This window comes from Leptosomus discolor, chromosome 10, assembly GCF_034619465.1.
Source record: "Leptosomus discolor isolate bLepDis1 chromosome 10, bLepDis1.hap2, whole genome shotgun sequence".
In the NCBI taxonomy this organism is placed as follows: Eukaryota; Metazoa; Chordata; class Aves; order Leptosomiformes; family Leptosomidae; genus Leptosomus; species Leptosomus discolor.
In genome coordinates this window covers 3,900,096-3,925,853 of record NC_141400.1, presented here as the reverse complement: position 1 = coordinate 3,925,853, position 25,758 = coordinate 3,900,096, and the positions used below count along the sequence as shown (strand labels likewise).

Sequence of the window (25,758 nt, the reverse complement as noted above, 5' to 3'; positions counted from 1 at the left end):
TCGTGTGCAAATAGCAAATTAATTCAGGTTCCGATGGCTGCCTCAGTATATTTAACTCTTTCTGTATCTGAGCACTTGCTTATTTCACCTTCTGGGAAAACATAACAAGATGCGTAGCTGATTTTTTTTTTTAAATACGACAGAACTGAACAAAATGCTAGAAATTGTCCTACCTCCTCCAAGCCACTGGATGTTTGCAGAATTTCGTTTCAACAGTTTGTTGGTTTAATATCCTTAAAAAGGATGTGCATGTACATACTTTGCAGAAAAATAAGTTAACAACTATCTTGCACATGCTTCTGGTGCGTGAGAAAGGATGCGAAGGGAAAGGATTGTGGTGAAATTTTCGTTTTCCCCCATTGCGCTGACTTTTCTACTTGAGAAGACTGTTAGAGATTGCTGCTTCCTACCTTTCTGTCAGACTCTTAATTAGCAGGAGCATGCAGCCCGTGCAGCTGGGGCTTTGATGCCTCACTCACTATCGTTTCCCATTCAGAAGATTTCCGTTCGTTCCGAATTGGTACCCAGCCCAAAGCCCTGGCTTCCCCCCCCCGCCCCCCCCCTCCCCCCCCCCCCCCCCCCCCGAGACCCTCGGCGTGTCTACAGGACTCCAGTTTAGTATTCACTGGAAGAGACGCACTGATGCTCCCTCGCTAGACCTACAGGCTGCTGGTTGGAGCCATAAGGGAATGGGAGGAAGAATTAGCCTGTGTGTTTATGTGGCTGTGCTCCAGTAAATATTTTGATGCATCTGCTGCCAGCTCTGGTCTGAGGGAATCTACCTAGCATTTAAATTTTGATGGGGAGCTGTTTTGAATAATAACAGTGCAGCCGGCTGTGAGTCAGTGCATGTGTGTTGACTTAAAAAAAAAAAAAAAACCCTCAAAGCTTAACGCTTGCTGAACACTGAGCTGCAGTGCTTTGCTTTTTTCCCTCCTCCTTTCTTCTTTTCTTCTCTTGACTTCCTCTGTTTTGTTTTGTTCTTGGGGGCATTTCACATAGATTTTGTTCACTGGCGGTGGGGGGGTGGGGTGAGAAGGATTAAAAAAAAAAAAAAAGCAACCAACAGCCAAAAGAAATCCTTCCCAAAAACTCACAAGTAGCTTTTGCAATGGGTGCTGTAATGGGTACATTCTCTTCTCTACAAACGAAACAAAGACGACCATCAAAAGGTAAGACCTCCTGTTTTGCTTTTCCTGTCCGCTCTGTATATTTGCTAGGAGAGAAATTTGTATTAGGAAGGGAGGAGAAAACGAACATGTGTCACTTGCAAGTAACCCAGCAATGTTTATGTGAGGTGTAATTTGCAGAGGAGAGTGGGATGCAAGGTGGTGGAGGAAACGTGTGGGCATGAGGAAATTGCTGTGGAGGGGCTTGGGGGTAAAAAGCATCTGAAATACTGTAATCCTCGGTACAGGCGTGTATGAGGAGGAGAAACTCGGTGTCTCCATATGCAGAAGAGACCTGTTTATTTCCAAATCCCATGCTTTATAAATCCTTTGAGGAGGGAATAAAATGTAGATACACAGCAAATTCTTCCCAATACCTTGTGGTTTCTTTCTCAGAAAGTATTGTTAGTCAGTGCTGCATATTCAGTAATCCCACACCAAGTGTGCAGCACTAATGGTGTGTGTTTTATAAAGACTATCAAGAGAGGGAAAAAGGAATTAGGATGTTTTCGTAAAGAAGGAGAGGAGGAAAAGCTCATGAAAAATGAGAAAGTAAGCAGCAATCCCAGGGATTTTTAATCCTTAAATCCATAAATGTTGGCTGTGAAACAGTGATTTTTCAGGAGGTCTGTTTTGTGTAGTGTTTGCTTGAGCTTTGCTCAATTTCCTTCAGGGTTAATTAAAAAATTCCAGGGTACTGCTGAGTAGAAAGTTGAAAGCATTGTCAGGGCCATCACCATACCATACAGAATGAGTGTTGCTTAGAAAACAGAAAGAAAGACTCTGTAACTTTAGCAAGTCTATCTGCTATTTGGAAATATTTCCTGCCAGAACCTCTGCATTTAACAGTCTCTCAGTATTTCTAGTGTATGTCTCTATTTCCACTGGATCTGTTGCTTAGTTCATAGATATATTTTTGAATTGTAAGTAAGTATGGATTTTCTAGCAATTTAAATCAAAAATTGTCTTAGGAAATATCAGACATCAAGTATCAATCTAAAAAAAAATGGGGAAGGACTGTGCAGGAGATTTCACTGTGGCAAGTTTGTGGGCAAGTGTAAAATTCTGCGTTCCTGGTACGAGACAGGTAGGGTAGGGTAAAATTGCATGTGTACATGGTTTACAATTCACCTTTCTATGATGTTATAGTGCAACCACAATTATACAATTATTTGGGATGTGTATGATAGTAGTTATAATGCAAGCATAACTGTATAATTGTCTAAGCACTGAGTTGTACCTGAAGCTGTGAGAGTCACATTTAGGCACTGTGAAGCACAGGAGAGCTGAACCAGTACACTGGGCATGGTGGCTGCTGTGACACCAAGGGGTGTCTTATCCACCTGCCAGAAACCTGGGAGCTGGATCTCATTGCCGTAGATAGTTTTTGGCTGAATGTATCTGTTCTCTACTACTCCGTTGTCTTGCAGTTGGCTCAACTCTCTAGTGGATGGAAGAAATTGGTTTTTGTTGGAGGTCATGAGCGGTAAAAATCCAGCATCTGGTCACATATTTGAACATTTACAGTGGGATTTAGTCTTGCTGATGCCTCCTGGCAGTGGTTGTCCAGCTGTATTCATCAAAACTTGTGTGTCCATAGTTATCTGCTCTTGGCTCTGATGTGTTGGTCATGTGGTGTTGCTGGTTAGTAGGGCACTCAGTTGGAGAGTGCAAGTTGGAAATAATTCCTTTCATTTTCTTGGCTATTTTCAAAGCCAGAATTTCACACCTTTTAGATGCTATTTAGAGCACTACAGAGCGACGCTGCTGGTTTCTGCTGACTTCAGCCAGTTGCAGATATTCCTCTAGACCAATGCCCAGAGGGTACCTCAGATCTCCAAACAGGAGTGGCAGAGGCATGTTTGCCCCACGTGCCTCTGGGCTGCTTGGTGTGCTTTATACTGACTGTGAGCACTTCACTTTGTCAGCAACAAAACACTAATATGTGCTGGGCTTGAACATAATCTGAAATTGTTCTTTGTGAGCTAAGTAGTCAGTAGAAGTCGGTCACCACACAATGGATTCCTTAGTGTTGCCCACCTGTTCCCTCAGCATCTCCTCCAGCCCCTGACCATCTTGGTGGCCTCTGCTGGCCCGTGCTCTAGTGTATCCATGTCTGTCTTGTACTGGGGAGCCTGAAAGTGGCCACAGTGCACTCGATGTGCTCACACATGTGCTGAGCAGAGGAGAAGGATCACTTGCCCCTGTGCCAGCTGCATGGTTGTTGATGCAGCCCGCTGTGGGGGTTGCCTTCTCTGCCAGAGGGCAGCTTGCTAACAGTGCCTGGTGTAACTTCTTCTTTTGATATTGCTGTATCTATCTTTTATTAGGTAAAATGTTTATTTTTTTTTATTTTATTATTAGATTACTGTTATTTATTATATTTATCTGTGTGTTTATTTGAATATTTCAGGATTTATGTAGGAGTTGAATACTGCTGCTAAAACAAGGGCTTGAGGAAAAGTTATAACAGGGCTAGATCCATACCTCTGCAAATACACTGTCATCTTGGTAGGTGCGTGCTCTTCCAAGTTGTTTGAAGACAATTTGTGTAGCCTTTTCTAGCTGAGCAGCTCACGTGTGTCTGAAGCTATATATCTTTGGAGTAATACACTAAAAGCAAAACCCATGCATATATATTGTTTTAAGAATAGGTAAAATAAACTGGTCATGTCTGAAGCGAGGAGTTTCCAGAAATTGGTTAATATCAGTAAACCCGTGGCAGATCCTGGCAGAGTGGGCTCAGGTGGCCCATGCTGAACCCTTCCAGGTTCAGTGCAGGACATGGCTCTGCTTGTGCTGCTCCTCCTCTCACCCTGCTTGTGGCTGGGTCCGGGGTGCTGGCAGGGGGACTGGTGGCTGGTTCAGTTATTCCAGCTGCGAGCAGCAATGCTGGAAGATATGTTGTAGCACTGTTTAAGAGTACAAGATTTAATCCCTTGTTTTAATGAGAATGGAGACCCTGAATAAATAAAGGCATGAATAGCACAGAAATTGCCTTAAAGTTGAGAGTCCACCAAGTGCAAGACCTTGTCTCTGGGAGTGGGCCATCTTGCGGGTTTGTAGAGGAGGAGATAATTTGTTTGGCTTGAATGTGAAAACTTAATATAATTGGGCATTTTGTCTAGGAAGGTTATGAGCCGTGTGCCCTGTCTCTGAGGGTTAAAGGCTTCTACTTCTTAGGCTTGCAATCCTATCAGTAAAGCTGCAGAAGCTTTCCCTCTTCGCTGGAATGTCCCTGGGTAGTCTATGAGATTTGTGCTGTTTGCTTTGGTAGTGGCTCAGGGCAGTTCCACCGATTATTTACACATTTCATCAGAAATTATTTCCTCTGATCTTGTCAACTGATGGCATTTTAACTTCATTCACTGTTGGGATTCTTCTTGTCTGCCTTTTCCAGCATTCTGCGTCGGCCTAATATAAGACAACACCTCTTTCTGCCATGTTGGCTTCACTTGTATCTCAGCCCAGCAAAGCTGCACAGCATTCCTGGGGTCCTGGGGGAGCCTGGCTGAGGTGCTGGGGGACAAGCTGACCGTGAGCCACCATTGTGTCCCGGCAGCAAAGGCAGCCAGAAGCTTCCTGGGCTGTGCTAGGCAGAGCATCTCCAGCAGGTTGAGGGAGATGATGCTTCTTCTCTGCCCAGCACTGGTGAGACATTCACTGTGCCGTGTCCGGTGCTGGGCTCCCCAGTACAGGAGAGATGGGGACTTACTGGACTAAGTCCACTGAGGGCCCACGAGGAATATTAAGCAATTGGAGCATCTGCTGTACGGGAAGAGATCTGGGACTGTCCAGCAGCAGAGAAGGTTTAGGGGGATCTTATTGGGTGTAAATACCTGGTGAGGGGAGTAGAGGTGACAGACCCGGGCTCTTCTCAGTGGTGCTCACTGACAGGACAAGGAGCAACAGGCACAGATTGAAACACAAGAAATTCCACTTAAATATAAGGAAAAAATTCTTCTGCGAGGGTGACTGAACCCTGGATCAGGCTGCCCAGAGGGACTGTGGAGTCGCCATCCTTGGCAATACTCAAAATCCAACTGGACACAGTCCTGAGCAACGTACTGTCGTTAACCCTGCCTTGAGGAGGTGATTGGAGAGACAGTCCTCTGAGGTCCCTTCCAACCTCATCCACCCTCCAGTAATGTGGTTACTGTCACATTAAAAGCACTAAAGATGTAAGGACTTGGGAGTACTAGGAAGAAATATTGAGAGCTCAGTACGGACCAAACGCTAACAAAGCTGATAGGAGTGCTTGGTCCTCTCTTGGTATGTTAGCAGTTAGTGCTTAGATACAAGATTAAGATGGACTTGAGAATTTCAAATTGCCTGTATATACTCCAGCAGACACAAGCACTAAAAATGATACATGAGTTAGGGGAAAAAAACCCAAAACCACAACACTCAAAGGCAAACCAAAACCACAACACTCAAAGGTAGAGGGCCAGCACAGCAGGTAATGCACACACAAATGCGGCTCTGGTTTCAACTAGCTGCAGAAATAGAGATTTTTCATGTGTTTTCACAGTCTGCAGCCAATCATGACCAAATTTGTGACTAGAATCATCCATTTCCATATTCGTCATGGAAACATTCGGATTAGCAGATTGCTAAAGCAGGGGGAATTTCTTGTTTGTGACTGCTTTCCGTACCTCCACGGCAGTGTGCAGTGGGGATGGTTACACTGCCATTTGTGGGCAAATTCAATTACAGCAGAAGAGGAAAATAGAGGAATAAGGGATTAGCTATGTTTGTTCTTTTCTCTGCACACACGTGCCCCCAGTGAAAGTGAAATATAGCTCAAATGTTTCTCAGTAGCTGCATCTTGTTGGCCTTAGAGCTACAGGCCCCAGCTCTTACTCTGACTGCACCAGCAGAAAGCAGCACCGCTTTCAGCTGGGAACCAGTCTATTGAATGTGAGTATTTTGATCCAAGACCACCCAAACCTAAACTATCAATAGGACACGGGCACAGTTGTTTAATTTTGCAAGACCTAACAGCAGGAATTCACTTTGCTTAAAATGTCAGTTTTGCCATTTTTATAGTGAGCAATTTCTAGACTGTGCTTTGAACAAAAATTTGCTTTGAAATGGCTTATTGTCCAAAAGCATCAGATTTTGTGTCTGACCAGCTGTATTTTCAAGCGTTTTACTTGCCAAGAAACCACTCAACATTGCTTGACTTGTTAGTCTTTATAAGAATATCTGACCGACCTGAGCTCCGAAGATTGGCGGTCGTGTCTCTGCCCTTTCAGTTCCCTATGGTAGAATAATCTGTTTCTCTGCTCAAAAGGAGAAAAAGTGTTTCAACAGTGTTTCCAGAAATCGGTCCTCTTCAGTCGTAGACCTATAGCTGCAGAACTGAGGGGACGGATTTGGGCAGAGGAGATGCCCTGGTATTTACTTTGCCAGAACGTACCATGACAAAATAACTTTTTGTAAGCTGGTTATGGCAGCTTTATTCTCAAAAGGCCTTTGAAATTCATGCAGGAAGAGCAAGAGACTTGCCCTTATCCCTCAAAAAATCTGTTCATGTTTTGCAGAAAGGAAAGCTTTGAAAGTTGCTCTTCTCTTGCTTCTGGTCCTCAAAGAAACTTGACAGCCTGCCCCTGTTGTGCATGAATGTGTGTGTCCTAAAGAGTTGGACTGTACAGCCCTCTGTCCTGGGTATTTTGTTAATAGAGAGAAGATTTTTGTTCCCTACCCATTTGCCTTCTAGAGCAAGGAGAGCATCTTTCCCCCTGGTCAGAGAGCACCTGAGCCTGCAGGTGCTGGAGTGAATGGAAGAAATGGCTGATTTGATTTCTCCTGGCTGTGCCCAAGAGCCAAGGCATGGCACTGACATCTCATTCTCTTTCTCTAGTCTTTTCTGATTGTCATCTGATACAGTCTGGCAGGTCAGGTACATGGTTGTCTGCCTGCACTGAAAACTGAGGGTTTGACGGGCAGTTTTTTCTAGGGAATTGTCTTTGTAACGGGTGTACAGAACAGCACTCAGCAGCAAAACTATTTGATGTAAGCACTCAATCAGAAGCAATTTGGAAAAATTGTGATGACCGATAAGTGTTTGTCAGAATATGCCACTTTACGTGAAACGCTTTGGTTTCTACGAAGTGCAAAGAGGTACATGGGAGGCTGCTCGGCGTCGCAGTAGCCAAACACTCCAGCCACGTGGCTGGGATGCGCCAGTGATGGGTGGCACAGAGGCGAGGGGGCTGTTTGCACCCTGCTTCCCCACGTCCTCAGCAACCCGGTGCCAAAGCTTATGCGGGTGTGGGGTTTGCTTAGAAGTGGGTCAGACTTATCCACTTGTGACTGCTTCCATTCCCTACTCCCCCATCTTTCAACCAAAACTTTAGCTCCCATGCAGTTGCTAACTCTGAATTTCTTCCTTTGCCTCTTGCTTTGTTTCCTGCTTCCTTCCCTATAAATACAGATCCTGGCAGTGAGGCAGAGGGATCTCAAATACCTGGTCTTAAGAGTGGATAGCACTGATTAAATTAAAATAAGCTATGTGCGTCCCTGATTGCTTCCCCCAGGCATCTAGCGCCAGCCTGAAATGCTGTTGTCAGACCCAGCTTGGAAGTTTGGAACAAAGAAAAATCAATAGAGAAAACTACATTATGTAGTGTGTTATATGTTATGTTGCATTAGCATATGTGTGTGCTTATTTTCTGCCCTTGGGTATGGGTACTATGGGCCACTCAAAGTGCAGCGCATCCACGTAGAGCCATGAAATCCCACCACAAAAGAGGTGATTAGAAAGTTCAGCTTTGCATGCCAGTAGGCTGCACTGCGTTGAAGTTTCTTCTTGTTCCACGATAATCCAAAAGGATAAAACAGAAAATATTTTCCAACCTTTAACATCCAGCCTTGGCAATCTTCTAACCTTTATCGTCATCAGCTCTTCCAGTGTGAATTACTGGATATTTGATGTTTGGAATGTGCCCTAGGAAGAACTTGGATTTTTGCAACTGAAAATATTTAACACTGTAGATGTGAAAAACTTGGAACTTAATACTTAGCAGAGGTTTTGGGCAATTCCCAGCTTTACGGCTGTTAATGTCACCAAATATGTAAACAGGAGTCAGTTAGGGTGGTAGAAATTTTTAGAGGAAAATCTTATCTATAAAAAAAGCAGACCAATGTGAACCAAAGCAAGGTATAAACTCATGCTGATTTTGGTCAGATATGAGGGGAAAAATAAAAACATTTTATTTCTCTACTTACAAACCTACAGTCAAAGCGTTTAATTTTATATTCATTTAAGTTTTATTAAAAATCCTGAGGATGTAACCTGTGCTGGCACTGCTCGGGATAAGGAAGGTGTTAAACACACCATAGCAGAAATGAGGCAGAGTTCAGAGGGAGTAAGCGTGGCTGGCAGGGAGGCAGGGAAGGACTGTGCCAGCGGAGAGACGCAGGACAGCAGAGCTGCCTGGGAGGCTGAACTCGTACCTGCGGGGCAGGCTGAGGGAGCCAGCCCAGGCAGGAGGGGAGCTGGCCCAGCCCGGCCGTGGTGCGGGGAAGTTTTAAGGAAGACATGAACTGGGTAAGAGCCGTCCTTTCCTGGCAGAGCTCTCTGTATCTGTTTGGCTTTCCTCAATCCAAACATTACTTTCTTGACATATTCAACAACTGCAGCTCTTCACACACACTACTGTTTGCTTTTCTCTTGCTCACAAAAACCCTTCTCCCCTCAAGCTCACCCTGTGGGTGGCTAGTTGGGAAGCGCCCAGAATTTCCATAGATGGCCACAGCTACGGTCTCTAAAAGCCAGTGGGAAGGCACAGGACATGTTATATTGTGGCTGAGAACAGCTAATGGAGAACATGGCTGTGAGCATACACGTTGTGCTGCTGGAGGCAGGTTTCCAGGAAACCTGAGAGATGCCTGCATCATTCTGCTGAAGGGTCCTTACTGGAAAGGGAGAGTGTCACCTCGGAAGGGGGGAGCCAAATTATGGTGTGCCAGAGATCAGCACTGAACATCAAGGGCTTTTAGTGCTCTGACAAAATAAATGTTTCTGCTTGTCAAATTTATATGCAGGAAAATAGGGATGAAATGAGCCATGTTCACAAGATTTAGCTAGTTAGTCAGGGCATGGTCTCAGAAGCAGAGCTCAAACGTTTTGACAACGGTTCTAACTTTGCCTGCCTGCAGCTCAGGGCCGAGCTCCCAGGTACATTTTCCCAGGTTGCTGTTGCTTTCTTCTGGTGAGCGATGCTACACATCAGCCCCACAGATTTTTTTGATTATCAGCTGAAACCTCAGGCAAGGCCCCTGATTTAGCACATCAAATGGCATGAGCTGAGGCTTGTTCTCTGTAGGGTTCGCACACAGCCCTGTAAAGGATAACGCCGTTAGCTCCCCGACTGCAAAATGTTGGGAGCCAGCACAGCGTCTGCAGGGAAGGAAAATTTCCCTTAGGGAAACTTTCATCCCATACAGGTGAACCCCGTGATGTGACAGGGACCATCAGAACCCCTCTGCATTCTTAACCCTCACAGTTCCAGGGACGTGCACATTGCTGTCTGGACTGGGGGCAGCGCATGAAAAATAAAAATGGGAAGCAGGGAACTTTTGTGTCAGTGCAGAGGGGATTGCTGTCTGCTAATCCTAATAAGCCAGTGTAATTGAATTGGCACACTAGTTTACATGCTTCGCTGGGAGAGTCAGACGTGACCCCAAACTGTGGTGCTGGTGTCCCAGGAATTGAAAGCATGTCCTTGCATGGATCTGAATCCCTGTAACACGGTATTTGCTTTTATCTAATATTTTAACACGTGAGCTGACAGAAGGTCTTGTTTGCAGGCCTGTGCATACAGAATTAGCCAGGCTGCAGGCATCTAGATAAAGAGCTGCGTTAGGGCATGAGGAAAATCCTGCCTAGGTGGACGTTTGTATGTACTGAACGATGGGCAAAGGCAAGCGTGTGCAGTTCTGCAAAGAAAAACTAACCTCACACGTTCCATTCCTGTCTGTGTAGGTAGCAACTTGCCCTGCACCCAGAGCAGACTGGGTGCTGGGACAGCAAGCCAACCAGAGACTGATCTTTCAGGAAAGTGCCTCTCATTTCCAGGGCTTTAAGGCATCAAAAGGAGCTGTTTACAATAGAAATTCGGCATCCCCTACTTGGTGGAAATTGAGGTCATTACAGCTGAGCTACTGCCCTATCATCTCTAATCACCTCCACAATGGAGCACTGGGCTGCATGTGGCTCACCGCAGCCTTCTGGAAAAGTACACTGTCAAATTTTCTGATCAGGCGTTTTCTGGGCAACGCCATCAGCTATAGCATTTTATGTGGCTACATTTGCATTTTTTTTAGCTGATGCTGCCTTTTCTCTTTCCTCTGTCCTGACTATTGATGGAGGTAAAGGACTTGCAGTTCAGGAATCAGAGCACTCTGTGCTTTCCTCGGGGGCCGGTTGTTGCTGCTGTTCAGCAATGCACGAGAGAGAACATGGCAACGTGCCATTTTGAATGTCATCCACAGCCCAACTCAGACCTAGGTGAAGGGTGTGTAAATGAAATGTAGGGCCATATCTGTTGGAACAAATGCACTCTTGTGGTTTGTAAAACCTACAAAGCAAATTAGTTGTTAGACTAAAAGTTTGACTAAAAGTTTGGTCCAAACCTGAAACTTTCCTTTACCCCATGGAGTCTGTGAGATGTTTTGGAAACACTCTGACTTGGTATGAATTTTGCCACGTCTCTCTGCATTGTTTGGTTTTAGCAAAACTGTGCCCCTTTAGAGTTGTTGCCTGGAAATTATTGATAGTTGGGAACTAGCTGGTAAATGTTTTTAACCTCCTTCCGGATCAAAACCAGACAGACAGTTGTTAGAAGCTGCTGGGGTGTGAAGTTAGCAACCCACCCCCATGGTCCCCCCACTGCCTCTGACATCTCAGGCTCTGATCACTCAGAAAATACAAAACCTCCCCCTTTCTGCATCAGCTGCTTCCCCTTCACCTCTCTGTGCTGCTGCTTTCACCTCGCTTTCTGCTCAGGCTCTGGCAGTACTGGACCTGAAACCCAGCTAATGGCTCTGGCAGAGCTGGGAAGCACACCTGCAGCTTTGCTTCTCTGCTTTCATCTGGCATTTCTGAGGGACATGCTCCCGCTTGGAGATCAGTGCCCTAAAATGCTTGGTGGAGTTTATGATCAGGCCCTGTATTTTCAGTTAATATGCCCGAATTGAGTATGTAAAAATAACTAAACAAATATAAGCAAAGACTAGAGGCGAGTGTATATCTGATAATGTTTTCCACCAGTAAGAACGTTTCAAACTACTGAATTCCTGAGAGAACAGAAAGCAAGGAGCAAGCCTTTGATCATCTCCCTGTGTTTCTGTGAAGAAGTTCTTCCCTGCAGAAGCCCGCACAAATTGTACTCATTTACCTAATGGGTGTGTTTCTGTCCTGTTAGCCGTGGACTTAAAGCACTCTGTTTGAAGAGCTTCATTTCCCTATAAATTAAACTCCTGAGGCAGGATGAGGTGGAGGCAATGCTGCAGGAGATCTGATTCCATCTGTGCTTTCCCTGTGGCCTAGTGCAAGGTGCCGGGTCTGTGTCTCCGCAGCACCCGCTGCTCTGAATTGGTCCATCTGCAGTTCGGGAATGCGGTGCTGCCAAGCCGCAGAGCGTCAGCGCCCTTGGTCATCCTCACCAGCTTGCTGTCCTTTTTTGGGCGAGAACTGCTACAGCTGTAGAGTTTTGCCTAACTTAATTGCTTGTCACTCGCCTGCTTGCTGTGATTTAGTTTTATTGTATTTTCTTAAGCGTTACGAGATAACTCCCAACCATGTGAGATTTAGGAGAGCAGGAGGTCAAAGCTAAGGCATCGTTATTCATGTTGAGCACTGTTTTCCAGTGTCAGACAGCACAGAGACCACCCTGCCAAGTACCGTGAGGCAGATGTTGTGCACGTGGATTTGCTGTGGACAGGGCATTTGGCTCAGGAGCTCGCTGTGGCTGTTCCCAGGGGCAAAGGGCAAGGACAACATTAAGCAGCTAGTCTGGCACGGTATTCACCTGCAGGAACTTTTCTCTGTGGAGCAACACTCCTGGTTTCAGTCAACTAGTAGTCACTGCTGTTATGTGGCAGCAATAGGATGGCTGGAGTAACAAAGACCACTTTTGAAGATATTGGCCCAGAGTCACTGTCTTCTGTAGTGTCACCACCTGCTTTGCTTTCTGCAAGCAACCAGTAGATTTGATGCTGCTGGTGGTTTCAAGGCTGCGCTTTGAGAAGCTGACAATGCTGTGGACAGAGAGGGTACATGATGCTGAGATAGCTACAGACACAGGTCTCTTTCCAGGATGAGCAGGGATATGTTTGTTCCCCATCTGGAATGGATGGGAGTTATGACCCTTTCCAACAGTTCAGAAGAGTTCATGTCCTCTGCACCTCTTGGGTTTAAGAACCCTTTTACTGGATATGCAGACAGAAGAGTACAAACCGGTTTTATCCTTTGTAGTTGAAAGAGTCCGGGACAGCATGGTGGTTCTTGTAACACTGGCAGATTGAGCAACATTGAAGTGCAACAGATTGGTTGTCTCTCATCACAGAATGGTAGGAGCTGGAAGGAACCTCTGGTCCAACTGCCCTGCCAAAGCAGGTCAGCCTAGAGCAGGTCACATAGGAACGGGTTTTGAATATCTTCAAAGAAGGAGACCCCACAGCCTCCCTGGGCAGCCTGTTCCAGTGCTCTGTCACCCTCAGGGTAAAGAAGTTTTTCCTCATGCTGAGGCAGAACTTCCTGTGCTCCAGTTTGTGGCCATTGCCCCTTGCCCTGTCGCTGGGCATCACTGAGAAGAGCCTGGCCCCGTCCTCTTGACACCCACCCTTTAGATATGTAGAAGTGTTGATAAGGTCCCCTCTCAGTCTTCTCTAGGCTAAAGAGCCCCAGGTCCCTCAGCCTCTTCTCATAGGAGAGATGCTCCAGCCCCCTCATCATCATCGTAGCCTTGCCATCACTACCTGTCAGGTGTGGTGAGGGCCTGTGCTCCTCTGTTCCAAATCTGGAGTGAGGACAAGTGAGATGTCCTCAAGGGTGGGGGTAAGAGAGACTTCTGCAACACCCTGAACAGCTGCAGGAGGTGCCTCTTGCACAGGAGAAGGGTTTTCCTGCAGTAATGTTTTGAGATCGGGAATACTTATGGACAGTGGATGTAGGGCACCAACGAGAACGTTTGTGGTCATCAGCAAGTGGGAATGTTTTGAGTGTGTCCTTTGCTTGGTGTAGGAATGGACAGAGAAAGCTGGGAACCCGCAGAGCCAGGCTGGTCTGCATGTGCATGGAAATCAGCATCACCTTCCTGAGATCTGTGTTATTTCCCATAAAACATTGTACATAGTGAACAGAACTGAGCAGTAACTGCTCAAATCCTTGGGTTTTAAATTCTCTGTTTGTTTTTAAATGTGTCCTTATTCTGATTTAGGGCAATGTGCCCTTAGTCAAGTGGAAGTTACCTCAAGCTAAGTGACAGGGCAAACTAATGTACATTTTCTATTTTCCTCCAGTTCCCCTGATTTTCTGAGTCTGATCTTTCAGTAAACAGTATTTTGGATTTTAACCTGTTCGCTGCTGTGAAAAGTGGTGTGAAGGAACCTGCAGGGGGGGGAGAGCAGCTCAGACAGAGAGATGGAAGTATTAGTGTCTGTGCTGGAAAAGACAGCAGAGTATGACTTAAATAAATTCTAACAACGTTAATATTAAGGTGGTTTCTAGGTCTGGTTCCCAGAGATCAACGCATTTGTTAGCCGAATATTTCTTGTACTAGTAAGAGAGCCTCAAATTGATTTGCATTTCATGGTCCACATAAATGTCGAGATGCTGCCAAAATGGTCTCTTTCCCTCCTCTGTTTTCATTGTAGGCATTCCAGAAAATGAAGCAAAACGTTTTTCCCTGCTGTTTGGTTCTGTGTTTCATGCATATGCATTTCTGGGACATGCACTTCTGGAGCATGCAGCTGAGTGCACATGCCTGGAGTCTGCAGCCTTGTGTAGCTTTGAAGCAGAGGACCTAAAGCATGAAGAAGATATTTGCAGAATTAAAAATAATTTAGATGAACAACAGTAGTGACTTTAAATTTCTGTAAATAAGTTCAGTCTCAAACCCAGAGATGAGTTTTCAGCTGCCTCCTGCTTTCATCTTAGAGGTATTCATTGAATTGCAATAGGAAGGGAGATATTTACAGAATGAAACTGCTTGCAAATGCGAGGAAAATCACTTGTGTTACTGTTTTCTGTTGATGTTCACTGTAATGCAGTTTGCTGTTGACATCACATTACAGAAGGGATTTATCGGATAACAGTCTTGGGTGCTAAACCTGCTGACACATGGCAGTGTAGGGGAACACTGTGAATAAGCTGGATAGTGTTATTTTTGCAGCACTCTAATTAGTCACTGTTAACACCTCCATAAAATAGGCGGATTTGTAAAATCCAGCCCCCAAAATCTCCTTGCTTCCCAGCTGGAACATAGGCAGGATTCTCAATCTGAAATCTCAAGCTGGCAAGTGTCTTGTTTTCCCTGAGCCTCAGCTTTTAAACTTCAGCAAGTATAAGAAAATTGTTAGCCTGCCTTTTACAGCGTCCTCTGAGTCTAGGAGAAAATTTTGAAGGCATGAACTAATTGCCCAGGAGCTTATGAAGTCTTGTCGAGCTTGATTCAGCCTGGGATGTTTGGGGCTGGCTCTGCCACCAAGGCAACTCTCTTCAGTGAGTCCCTTCCTATTTATTCTGGGGTTGCACACTTTGGTATTGCAGGTGGGCGGAGAAGATTAACATACAGGTTAATTTACAGGCTCTTGCTCCCCTTGGTGGCAATAACCTACTTGAAGGAGCAGAAGCTAAGTCGCAGCCTGCAGCTTCCTCCAAACCTTTGCAGAGGGCTGGGAAGGGATTTTCTCTTGTCACCTCCCCGGGAGTGGGCCCACAGTGCAGCCCCTGCCCATGCAGGCTGTCGTCCTGATGCTACCCCCCCAGACCTCAGTGCCAGGGGGCTACTTAACACCCCCCAAGGGCTCTCCTGGGCTCGGAGCACCTGCCCTGAAGAGCAGTGTCCCCGTTGGTCAGCCTCCATCGCCATGTACCACCACTATCACTTACGGGTGTGTAGGAGACGTAGGGCCCGTCTTTAACAGCCACCTTAGAAATGCACTTACATTGCAAGCAGTGGAAACCCTCTCTTGCTCAGGGAGGGCGAGTGGAGCCCCACATTTCTGATTTTTTGAGGATTGTTGCAACAAGAGTAGTTGGAAAGCAAGGAAGAGGCTCGTGTAATAACAATGGTGTGGTCCTTGTTCTCTGGGTAGAAATGTATTTTGTTTAAGAGCTTCCCCTCCGGCAGCCTTCACAAGTTCCTTTAAAGCCAAATAGGACATGTCCTCCTGTGCAGGGGTGGCAGGCAGAAGTAGGACAGGGTTCTGTCCTTTTGAACTATTAATACAGATCACACAAGTGTACCAAAAGATACAGAAACTTTTAAAAATATGATGAAACTTTGGAGATAATTTATTTTTCATTACAGCTAATGTTGTATTTGGTGTAAAACACAGCATGTTTTGATACTTTCCTTCCCTGGTGGAAAAGAGGGCAAAAAGGACAATCCAAACTCACTCTTGGTTAAAACCTCTTGAACTCAGTATGTCTTTTTTTTTTTTTCCCTGAAAGATACTGTTCAAAAAGACATTTTTCATTTCTAAAGCCCAAAGAAGAAAAAAAAAGTGTCACCAGCCCAACTGAGCACACGTTGCTAGTGTCTTCTGAAGGAGTTTTAGCAAGTGTGGGGGATGATAAATTACCCAACCTCAGCCTTGGCACCTGTGCAGGTTGAAGAGGAATACAGCTTCGCTCTGATGTATCCATTTTCTACTGCATGATGCAGAAGTCGTCATATCAGCTATTTTAAAAGAGCCTTTTGCATGTACAGTGTCTATATGATTTACAGAATGATTTAAATATCTGTAGATACCAGCTTTCCAAGGAATTTTGTCTATTATGACTCACATCTTGTATTGTAAATTTATCTGGAATTGTCGTCTTTCACCGAAGGATCCACAAAAGTTAAAATATTCTCAGTAATTAATTGTATATATTAGCTCTATTTTCAGCAGCAACAGTTTGGATTGTTTTACTGTAGGAAAGTGGGAGGGAGCCACCGTTTTGGCAAGTGACAAGCAAACAGTATAGCATTAAAAGCCAAGTGTTGGATTGGATCATTAAATCCAGTAGCAGTAGGTGTTCAGAGTCAAGTTCAGCAGCGAGTTTCTAGCTGGCAAAGGCAGCTGTGCTGCATGCATGCATGCATGAAATGCAGATTGGTGTTCCTCAGAGAAAGCTTCGAACTGGACCTTGCAGATTCACCAAGACCTGTGGAAACCAGAGGGGTTTGGTGCTGCCTGCTTTTCCAAAGCATCTGGCAAGCGTTTCTAGAGTAGTTTTTTCAGTAGATTTCTTGCATTAGCCTGTAGCAGTTTAGCCATTGCCCAGGCAAATTGCATTAAAGAAAAAAGTCATTAAACTACTGAACGAAATCTATTTCGAACTTATCCAGTATTTAACCATCTTCTGCAAGAGGACACTGGCGGGGCAGGGCTCCTGCTCTGCCTTTGTACACACCCACGTCTGCTGTCGCAGCTCCCAACCCTGCTCTTTTCTGACTTGCCCTCCACATGATCCACTTCATTCCCAGCTCTGCTTTTCCATCCTGTTGTTGCAGGCTTTGGCAAAACTGGGCTGCAGTTTGTTATACTTAAACAAGCTGAAAGCTACCGGCTTTCCCCCCTGACCGTTAGGCGCGCGTGGGGATCTTGTACCTACAGCTGTGTTCATGTACAGTTTGTGCCAAACGCAATCATCACCTATGCTTAATAAATAATTGTCACCCAAATTGTAGAGTGCCTCCCTAAACAGATTACAACTCAGTAGTCCTAAATACAAGTACATAGCAGTGCTGTGATCAGCAAGCTGTAGAGAAAGCCTCCCTGATGACAGGATGTATGGGCACACATTTTTCCTTTGTGGCTTGCCAAACTAGGCTGCATCCATAGTTTCACCTTAAGCAAAGCCATTGCATTGCCTGAGTCTGTAAATACCATTCCTGCTCTTAATGGCCTTAGGATACTGGTGTGAGGTGAGCTCCCTGGTACCACTGTGAGGTTGGTGAGATCGTGCATAGAGTTCAGAAAGCTGTTTGTGTGCTGCTTAGAAACGACACCTTCTCTTACAGAGAAAGATTGTTGAGTTAAGGTAATAAATTTATAAAGTCAAATGCAGGGTTCTTCTGTTTATTTTTAAAAAAAATATTGTTTTCATCCAAAGATCTTCCCTATCTGTAATGTAGCCTTTGTGGTGACAAAGTTTTTAATCTTTGTCCTAGTTTGTAGCTTTTTCTTTTCTTTTTTTTTTTTTTTTTTTTATTTTAATCAAGCATGGCAGGAATAGGAGTGATTGATATTGAAAAAAATCTGCAGCTACCCAAACTCAGAAGTACACGTCCTGTCTCTGAGTATTCCACTTCTTCTTTTCATCCTTTCAAATAAGCAGATTAGATTTTGTCTGAACTAAAGCCATTAAGCCTTCAAAAGACGAAGGTTCACTTTATTAAGCTCTTAAAAAGCAGTCCAAGGTCTAGTCCTAACTCTTACTTTGTATAATGGGCTGTCCTCACTGTTTCACTGCTTCCTGAGCTTCAGGGACAAGCTAAGAAAAGAATATAAGAAAATGAGGTTTTTTGCACTTGGCAAAATGCATCTTTTCACTCGCTCACAGCCATGCTGGGAGCTAACCTGCCTTGGGAAGCCACTGTTGGGAGCTGGGGCTGAAATGACATGAGAAGAAGGTCAAGAAGTTCCAGCCTGAGTTACAGCCCTGTATACCCTCAGGGTAGATTGGTGTTTGCTTAAGGAGTGTGGTAAGAGGTTAGGACCAGAATGAAGAATGGATCATGAAAATTCATTGAGAAGCAACAGCATCTCTGTGAACAGGAGTGTACGAGCTAATGTCAGTAGCCTACATGTTTATTTTTTTAGATATGACATTAATCTCTTGCTAGGACAGTCAAAATTGCCTCACCAGGGTTTATATGTGTTTGTAAGTTTAAACACAATATAACAAACAAGTTCTATGCAAAGCCAGCTTAGTATTCCTGTACGGATACATGCAAAATTGCTCCAAGGAAGAAGCAAGACTTTTTTTTTTCTTTTTTTTCTATTAAAAAATGGTATGAATTTCTAGTGTCAACATTGTTTCTGTATGTTCCCCAGTCTTAGTCAAGGGAAGAGTTGATTGGTATCAGTCTGTAAAAGGAAAATGCAGAAAGAGCGAAAAAATTAAAACGAGGAAAGCAGATAATGTTATCAAGACGGCAAAGGGAATCCAAAGGTCCATCTAATTCAGGCAGGGGAACAATTTGCTTCTGTTGAACAAGGCTGTAAAAGCATGCAGGCAGGTAGGGCACGTCCCAGAGCAGTCAGTGCGAGCTTTTGGATCAAACCCTAATAAACCAAGCGTTGCAAAGCTGCTCCAAGATTTTGATTTCAGCTGGAGAAAGAAGTGACCCCTCCAATAGGTATTTTGCTTATTCACGCTGTGTTATTCTTAGCGCTTTGTCTCATGCACCAGAAGCCGGGAACTCTTTGGAAAGGCAGTGACCAATGCAGCCCGGGCTGTTGTATCACCCGTACGTAAAGAGAGAGTTTGGGGCTCGGAAACCTGGAGATCTGTGATTGTCACAAGCCACGTGAGTTAGGACAGGTGGGGACAGGGACTGATAGCAGCAGGAGCTCTGCAGCATCAGCAGCTGCCTGGGCACAGCAATGACCTGTGCTCCTTCTGGGCGTTAATATGTTTTCCATGGCTTGCTAATTAAGTATGGCTATAATAAATAGGGAAAGATGAACACATATTATACAGCCCACTCTTAGGCTAGTGCAAAAAAAAGATTCCCTGTAATCCAAATCCCTCAGCTTTGGATCACTGGTAGGCATGGCTCCTGTGTCTTATTTTCAGCAGTTATACTGCATCAACAACCTGCTGAATTATATCTGTTGCTATAATTAGCACCTGAGGAGGGGAAGAGATGGTCTTTGAAAGCAGGAACAGGATAAAAAGCCGTCCGTGGGATGGGCTTTCTGCTCAGGATGTTACCAAAGGCCTTGTCCAGGCTGGCTGAAATAGCTCAAGAAGCAGCAGGCATCAGGGTTTCCAGCGCGTAGCCGGGTTGGAGTGGGTTAGGTGGGGAACTTCAGTCTGATGTTTCCCGTTTCAGCCGTGCCGAAGTGTATGCAGGAGAACAGGATCTCAGATGCTGCGTGACTGGCAACACAAAAGCGTGAACATTAACACTCCTCCTCAACTCAACCACCTCTGTGTGCCCTTCGCATACATCTCTTTTAATCTCATTTTCTCATCCAAAGTCTCAAAGGTGAGACGGGTCAGTGAGGACTTGCTGGGATAGTGGTGCAGAGCTCCCTGCCTCTGCTGCTGCTTTATTCCCTTCCTGTGCACCACGCTCCAGATGCAGCACAGGTATCTTAAACAATGATGTTTCAGAGATACATACCTAAAAATCGTGACTTGCTTACCTTGATGGGCAGTGTGTGCAGCACCGTTTCCCTCCCCTTGTCCAACTGGAGAAGCAGCCATCCAGGGAACTGGGTGGGGATCTCCTCAGCAGCTCAAATGGAGACAAATAATTTGGTCATGAAAACTCAGATTTTCTCTCATAAAGCTAAAAATAACTGAAGGGAACTTCTCTCTGGATGTTGTGGAGAATGCCACTGTCCATGTAGACAGGGGGAATGGTTTATGGGCTGGTAAAACAGCGTTTTGGGTGGTGGGATGTTTCCCTTGCTGTGGCAAAAGTTCAGTGTCACCCTTCAGGTGGGGCTTTGGCTTTTGTATAGGATTAGTGAGTCTGTATCTGCATAGGGCATCTCTGGAGGCCTTCAACAAAGCACTTAAATACTGTCTACTCTTCCTTTCCAGCTTCAAAACTGCTGTATTTTGAATAATAAGAGGGCCCTGGTGAAGAAGTTATTCCTGATGCAGATTCTGCCAGTGTGCTGTCCTGCTGCCAAGCTTCTGGGCTGGTCTCCAGGGCATTTTGGCACTTATTATTTTAATTACTTCTTGATTTCAACATCCTGCTCTTTTCTAAACCTCTTTTTAAATTTCTACTTTTCCTGCCGTGTGATTCTCCTCTTTTTCATCCCTTTTGTATTCCAAATCCTCTCTTCTTTCTCTCGATGTTTTGCTGTCTCCTTTTTACCTCTTTCCACCTCTCTGTTCCTGCTGGGGGGGGGTGTGGTGTGTGTAATTGTGACTCCTTCTTATTGCTCTGACACTGTGCAGAGCTGTGATTTCTTTCGAAGGTGGGTGGTTTGGAAGAAAGGGGGTGGATTACACTTGAGAAAGAGTGAGCACCAGGATCCCCCTTCTCAGCTACCATTGCCCTCCTGGCCTAGGTATTTCTGGTTTCCTCAAAGCAGAGCAATCACCAAAAACATTGCAAAGTCTTTCTGACCCTGATTGCCCTTGCCCTTCCCTCCGTGGGCCAGTTGGGTGGCTTGTGGGTTCGAGGCATTCTAAATCTGTCAGCCACTTCACAGATGTCTGCGGTAACTACTGCACTTCCCTTCCACACCAAGTTTCTCCTCCTTGCTTATGTTTTTGTCCTTGCTTCCTTCCACACCCTCCCTTTGTGCAGTGTTCAGATGGCTTCTTGCTTCACCTTTATGCAGATTTGTTTTCTTCCTCACTGCAGGAACTCTGTTTTTTTAATGGGATTTTAAGTATTTAACAAAACAAAACCAGTAATGAACTCGAGACTAATTCCCCCTGCAAACTCCCGTCTGTGATAACCTGTTGAAAAGCGTTTTCTGCACTACTTGAGTTTTAAGCATTGGGCCATTGAGGAGAGAGTCAGCTGGGTGACAGTGAAAAGCCTTTGGATCACTTAAACCTCACAAAGGGGCTTCTGTGGTTTGTGTTGGGTATAAAAGCTTTATGCTCTGGCTTTTTGGGGGCTGGATTTTATCCCTGATGAGGGTTTTGTAAACATACCTTTCCAACTTGGTCTAAAACCGCAGCGGAGGAGGTTGGTGTTCCTGCTTTGTACAGGATTGGACAAATTAATTCTCTATAAATACAATATAATCACTCATGGCATTGACATTTCCCATACTAATGATTAATTCCTTAATTTTATGGTTTCTTACATGCCTAATATAACATTCTGAATGTGGGAGACTTTTACTTTTGACTTGTCTTACTAAATTGGCTTGTGATGTTCAGATGACATTTAGCCTGAGAATTGTTCAGTGTCGCTTGTGTCCAGTTCACATAACATGGGGACACCGAGTCACAGCAAATGAGAGCTTCAAGGACACTGCATGATGCTGCGTGTCGTCTTGTGCTCCACATCAAACATCAGCTGCTTCTTTAAGTGAGAGTTTTCTGTGGTAGAATGAAACTCCAAGCACACCATGTGTTTGAACAGGCTTTCTTAAATACCAAGATGGCACTTTCTAGGTCAAGAAGTCCCCAAGTCACAAATAGTTGGAGCCTGGGAAGACATATCTGTGTATTTCCCTTGTTCCTAGACTCTTCCCAAAGCATTTCCTAGCCTCATTGTTGTCTGATTTACTACATACGTTATGTAATTTTTCTTCTTTTGAACTGGATTTCAGTGTTTCTGAAAAGAAAGTGCAAGTACTTTCGGCATACTCCAAATGTCAGGGAGAAGAAAGTTGAGCTGGTGTCAGGGGCAGTCTGGGTAACACACCTGTACTTGGGAGCTGCTGAACTTGCTCAGTAATTAATAGCAGAATATCTAGCACGCTCAGAATTTGTTGTCTAAAGCTTGTGAGTGCACTTGGGAAACATCTAGGAACATAATGGTGTGTTTAGTCATATGTAAGATGCAGCCTTTGAACCAGTTTTGTGGTGCTTTTACGTGGTTTGGAAGTACAGAAGCCTTCTGCATTTGGGATCCTGTGGCCTGTACCAGGGAAAAACTTAAGCCCGCAGCATAGGAGTAGGTGGGCGTCAGAAGAGCTCTGCAATGTTTTGAGTTCTGCAAAGAGCTGAAGTCCTTCAGAGATTTCAGTGCTGACAAATTTGCAGCCAATCGTACCAGCGGATGGTCTTTGTAATTATTGAAAGCTTCAGATGTGTAATAAAGGTCTTTTTTTTTTTTTTTTTTCTTCTGTGTAATTTGTGTTGCATAGTGACAGTCATATCCCTTCCTGTCTCTAATAATATATTTCAATTTTTTTTCATAAAGTGCTTGTAATTGCATATCTCTGTGAGAATTAAAGGTTGTTCATGTCAGAGGAGCCCAGGGAAATGCCAGTTGTGTTGCTGTCTGTGAAGCTGCAGGAGCTCATCTCCTGTAGCCTGCATGGTGTTTAACAAGCCACTTGCTTCTTAGTCCTCCTGTATTTTTACCAACAGCTTTGCACTGCCGGATAGTCCTGAAAGCGTGCTGCTGATGCCAGCCTGCTGGGCAGACGACAGGCTTGGGCCAGTGAGCCTGCTGGGCTGCCTCGTACTCCAGCACCGTTAGAGAGGAGCAGGATATGTCAAAACAATTTTTTTTGCCGCATTGATACACGTTTCCTACCTTGTCACCTGGCAAGTATGAAATCCGTTTTTTCAAACCTAGTAAGTGGGTTGCTCCTCTTCTGTAGCAGGCTTTAGTCCTGCAGCTTGAGAGCATCTGGCTTTCTGTCGTGTGCTCTGGACAGGAGTTGCTCAGTTCTGAGGGAGGAGGCAGAGGATGCAGGAGACAATGCGTAGCTCTTTCTTTGGTTGAGCTTGTGGCAGTGGCTGGTGGGCACAGCTACGCCCTCTCCGGTAGGCTCTTCCTAAAGCTCTGCTTGGCACTCTGTCACTTTTCCCTGGCTTTCTTGTGTCGTGTAACTCTCCACATGCAAACCATCTCATCTCAAAAGACTTGTAAACCAGAGAAGATTGGTGGTAAACTTGTTCAGGCATAGAGCAGGATTTGAGAACGTCACAGCATTTACTTTTGTTCCGCATAAGGATAAAATTGAGACAAACTGGGTTTTTATAAAGGAGAAAGATGAGGTTGTGAGGCAACCAGAGCAATGGCCTGGCAGCGTCTGGGCTGAGACCTCAGTTTGAAGCAGGCAGGATGGGGACCTATACCTGCATCTTCTCTTGCCCAAGTGACAATTTCAGCTTCTAGCTATTGGCTTCTCTGCGGGAAAGGCTAGGCTCGCTCAGGTGTGTTTTAGCCTGAAATTGTATTTTGCACCTGAATCTATAAAGTTTTTTCTTAAAAACAAAATAAAACAAAACTCCAGAAATTCTGGGGATCGACTTAAAAGTGAAATTGATAAAAACTCTCTTACTAAAACCGAATTTCAACCTGCTCTAAATATGACATCCTACCTGTGCTTCCAAACGCAAAGCTCTGCTAGGAGCACTGTGTCACTGGGTGGCTTGTGCTGCAAACATGTAGGGATTATTTGTGTGTGTGACATCCACTTTATACAACCCAGCTTCTAGTTAAAAAACATCTTACACAGTGGGGCAGAGATGCTTTAAGGCATTTAGGTCTGTTCAAAGTGAGTTCCCTAAAACAGTCATTGCTTTGCCCAGCAGAAGCGCCTCTGCCCTTGCTATGGCAAGTCCCTGGAGGTGCCATGACAACAGGGCGCTCTCTCAGGTGCTTGCTGTGAATTCGACAAAATGTAGGATAATTATTGTGGCTATATTTTAAATAAAGGAACAAAGTAAAGAACTCGGAAAATGTAGTGGATATTTTTGGAGACTGGGAGGAGCGTTTCTGCTGGCTGAGGTTGGAAAGAGCTCTGTTTACTGTTCCTGTCTGAAAAACATGCCTGAAGGACAGAAGCCTAGTCCAAAAATCCTCCGATGCATCTGTATGGGAACAAAAATAGATGTGTCGGTAATGGGTGAAAAGAATACCGATATTCTGCAAAATCTAGTAAAAAAGATGGCGAAATGCTTTGTGGCACATTTTCAGGGAACTGGGGAAACATTCCCACCCGTGTGCTCTGTCTTGTGCTTTGCAGCTTCAGTCTATGCCACTTCCTCCCAGGGCGCGCAGGTTCCCTTCCCAGGGTACGTGGTGGACGTGGGTGGCCGCACAGACACGCAGCATGTCACTCCTGCTCCTAAAACTTGCCGGACTGCCCCAGTTTGGTAACAGTCTGTGCTGAGGTAGGTTTAACTTTTAGTCAATTAAAGCAATAATACAAAAACTTAGTATGTGTTAAAAGCACGGGCAACACTCTTTGGTTCCTCTGTGGCATAATTTCTTCTGAATCCTTTAGAAATGTATCCCAGCTACATTCCTAGCAAGGGTTCCTGTCTTCATTGCACAAGCACATACTTGAGTCTGGGTACGAAGGTGTAAAAGGTTGAAAGCCCTCTGTATTTGAAAAGGTGCTTTCTTGTGCTTCAGCTTTTACTTGGTGAAGGTAAACCACCTACCTGCCTGCCCTGCATAAAGGAGAGTGGAGTAGAGAGGAATACATCCGTAGTTTGGAAATGCTGTACGCACTCCTCATGGTGTCAGAAGAGGTGACAGGCTCTTTCCCAGCTTATCGCTCTTTCTGCGGTGCCCAGGCTCTCGTGGTTGGTTCAAGGCTGTACCGCCATCGTGGTTAACACAAGGCTGCAACATTATTCTGAGAGTTTTGTTCTAACAGTTCATGAGAAATCAGTTTGTTGCTGAGAAGGAAGTTTCTGAGAACAGTGGTTCTTCCCATCTGCAGCAGCTGCCAGCTAGGGGTTAACCTGGAACAGGATCCAGAGGGATTAATGCTCATTTCTGTAAAGCAACACAACTCCTGTGAGAGATTTGTTACCTTCACAGGATGCTGGGCTGTGCTTGGAGGTATATTGTTTGGCAGTAAAAATCTTTAGTATGTTTAATGTGTGTACCTATAGCTCAGCGCATCTGTAGCACAACCTCTAACGTGGATGGTATGTTTGAACTCTCATAAATGCCATAGAAAAATGTTTTCTAAAAGTGTAAGTAAACAATTTATGCCTTTGCTTTCCTGAGCTTTGTAAACCTGAATGCATTTATCCTGACAGCACTCCACTGCGATGAGTCTGTGATCACATGGACCATCAGCGTGCCGGGCTTGGCCGTGCAGGGAGAATACCTATGGCCACGCTTTTCAAGTTATTCCGTTTTGTAGTGCTTTAGATGATCAAGGCACAGCTCATGTCGGCTTCAGCTGAAGCTGTTGAGTACTCGGCATTTTACAAGTCAAGTCCCAGCCTCTCATTCTGAGCACAGAACAACGAACCTGCAATCAGTAACTACTTCTGCAATTAGTGATTTAACAAGACCTCTGTAGAAGAGGTGTACCCCATCCTCCAGAAGAATAATGTTACCCAGTTTTGAGACCATCCATTTCCCTTCCTGCAGTTCCCTCTCTCTCTCTCCACCTCTCACTCCTGAACTGGAGGAGAACTCAAGAGTTCCTGCAGATGGCGACTTTGCTCGTTACAGCCCAGGGGGTTATTCCCAAAACTCCTACATCCCCTCTGAAGGGGTAAAACCAG

At 45.0% G+C, this 25,758-nt stretch overlaps 1 protein-coding gene across 1 annotated transcript in view; it reads left to right on the top strand.

The window, feature by feature from the left end:
- Positions 1-1,111: 1,111 nt before the first annotated feature.
- KCNIP1 (potassium voltage-gated channel interacting protein 1) overlaps positions 1,112-25,758 on the top strand; it is a 278,893-nt gene continuing 254,246 nt past the window's right edge. Inside the window, exon 1 of the mRNA XM_086471284.1 lies at positions 1,112-1,172. Within this exon, the coding sequence (XP_086327410.1) occupies positions 1,112-1,172 (61 nt within the window). The remainder of the gene's footprint in view (positions 1,173-25,758) is intronic.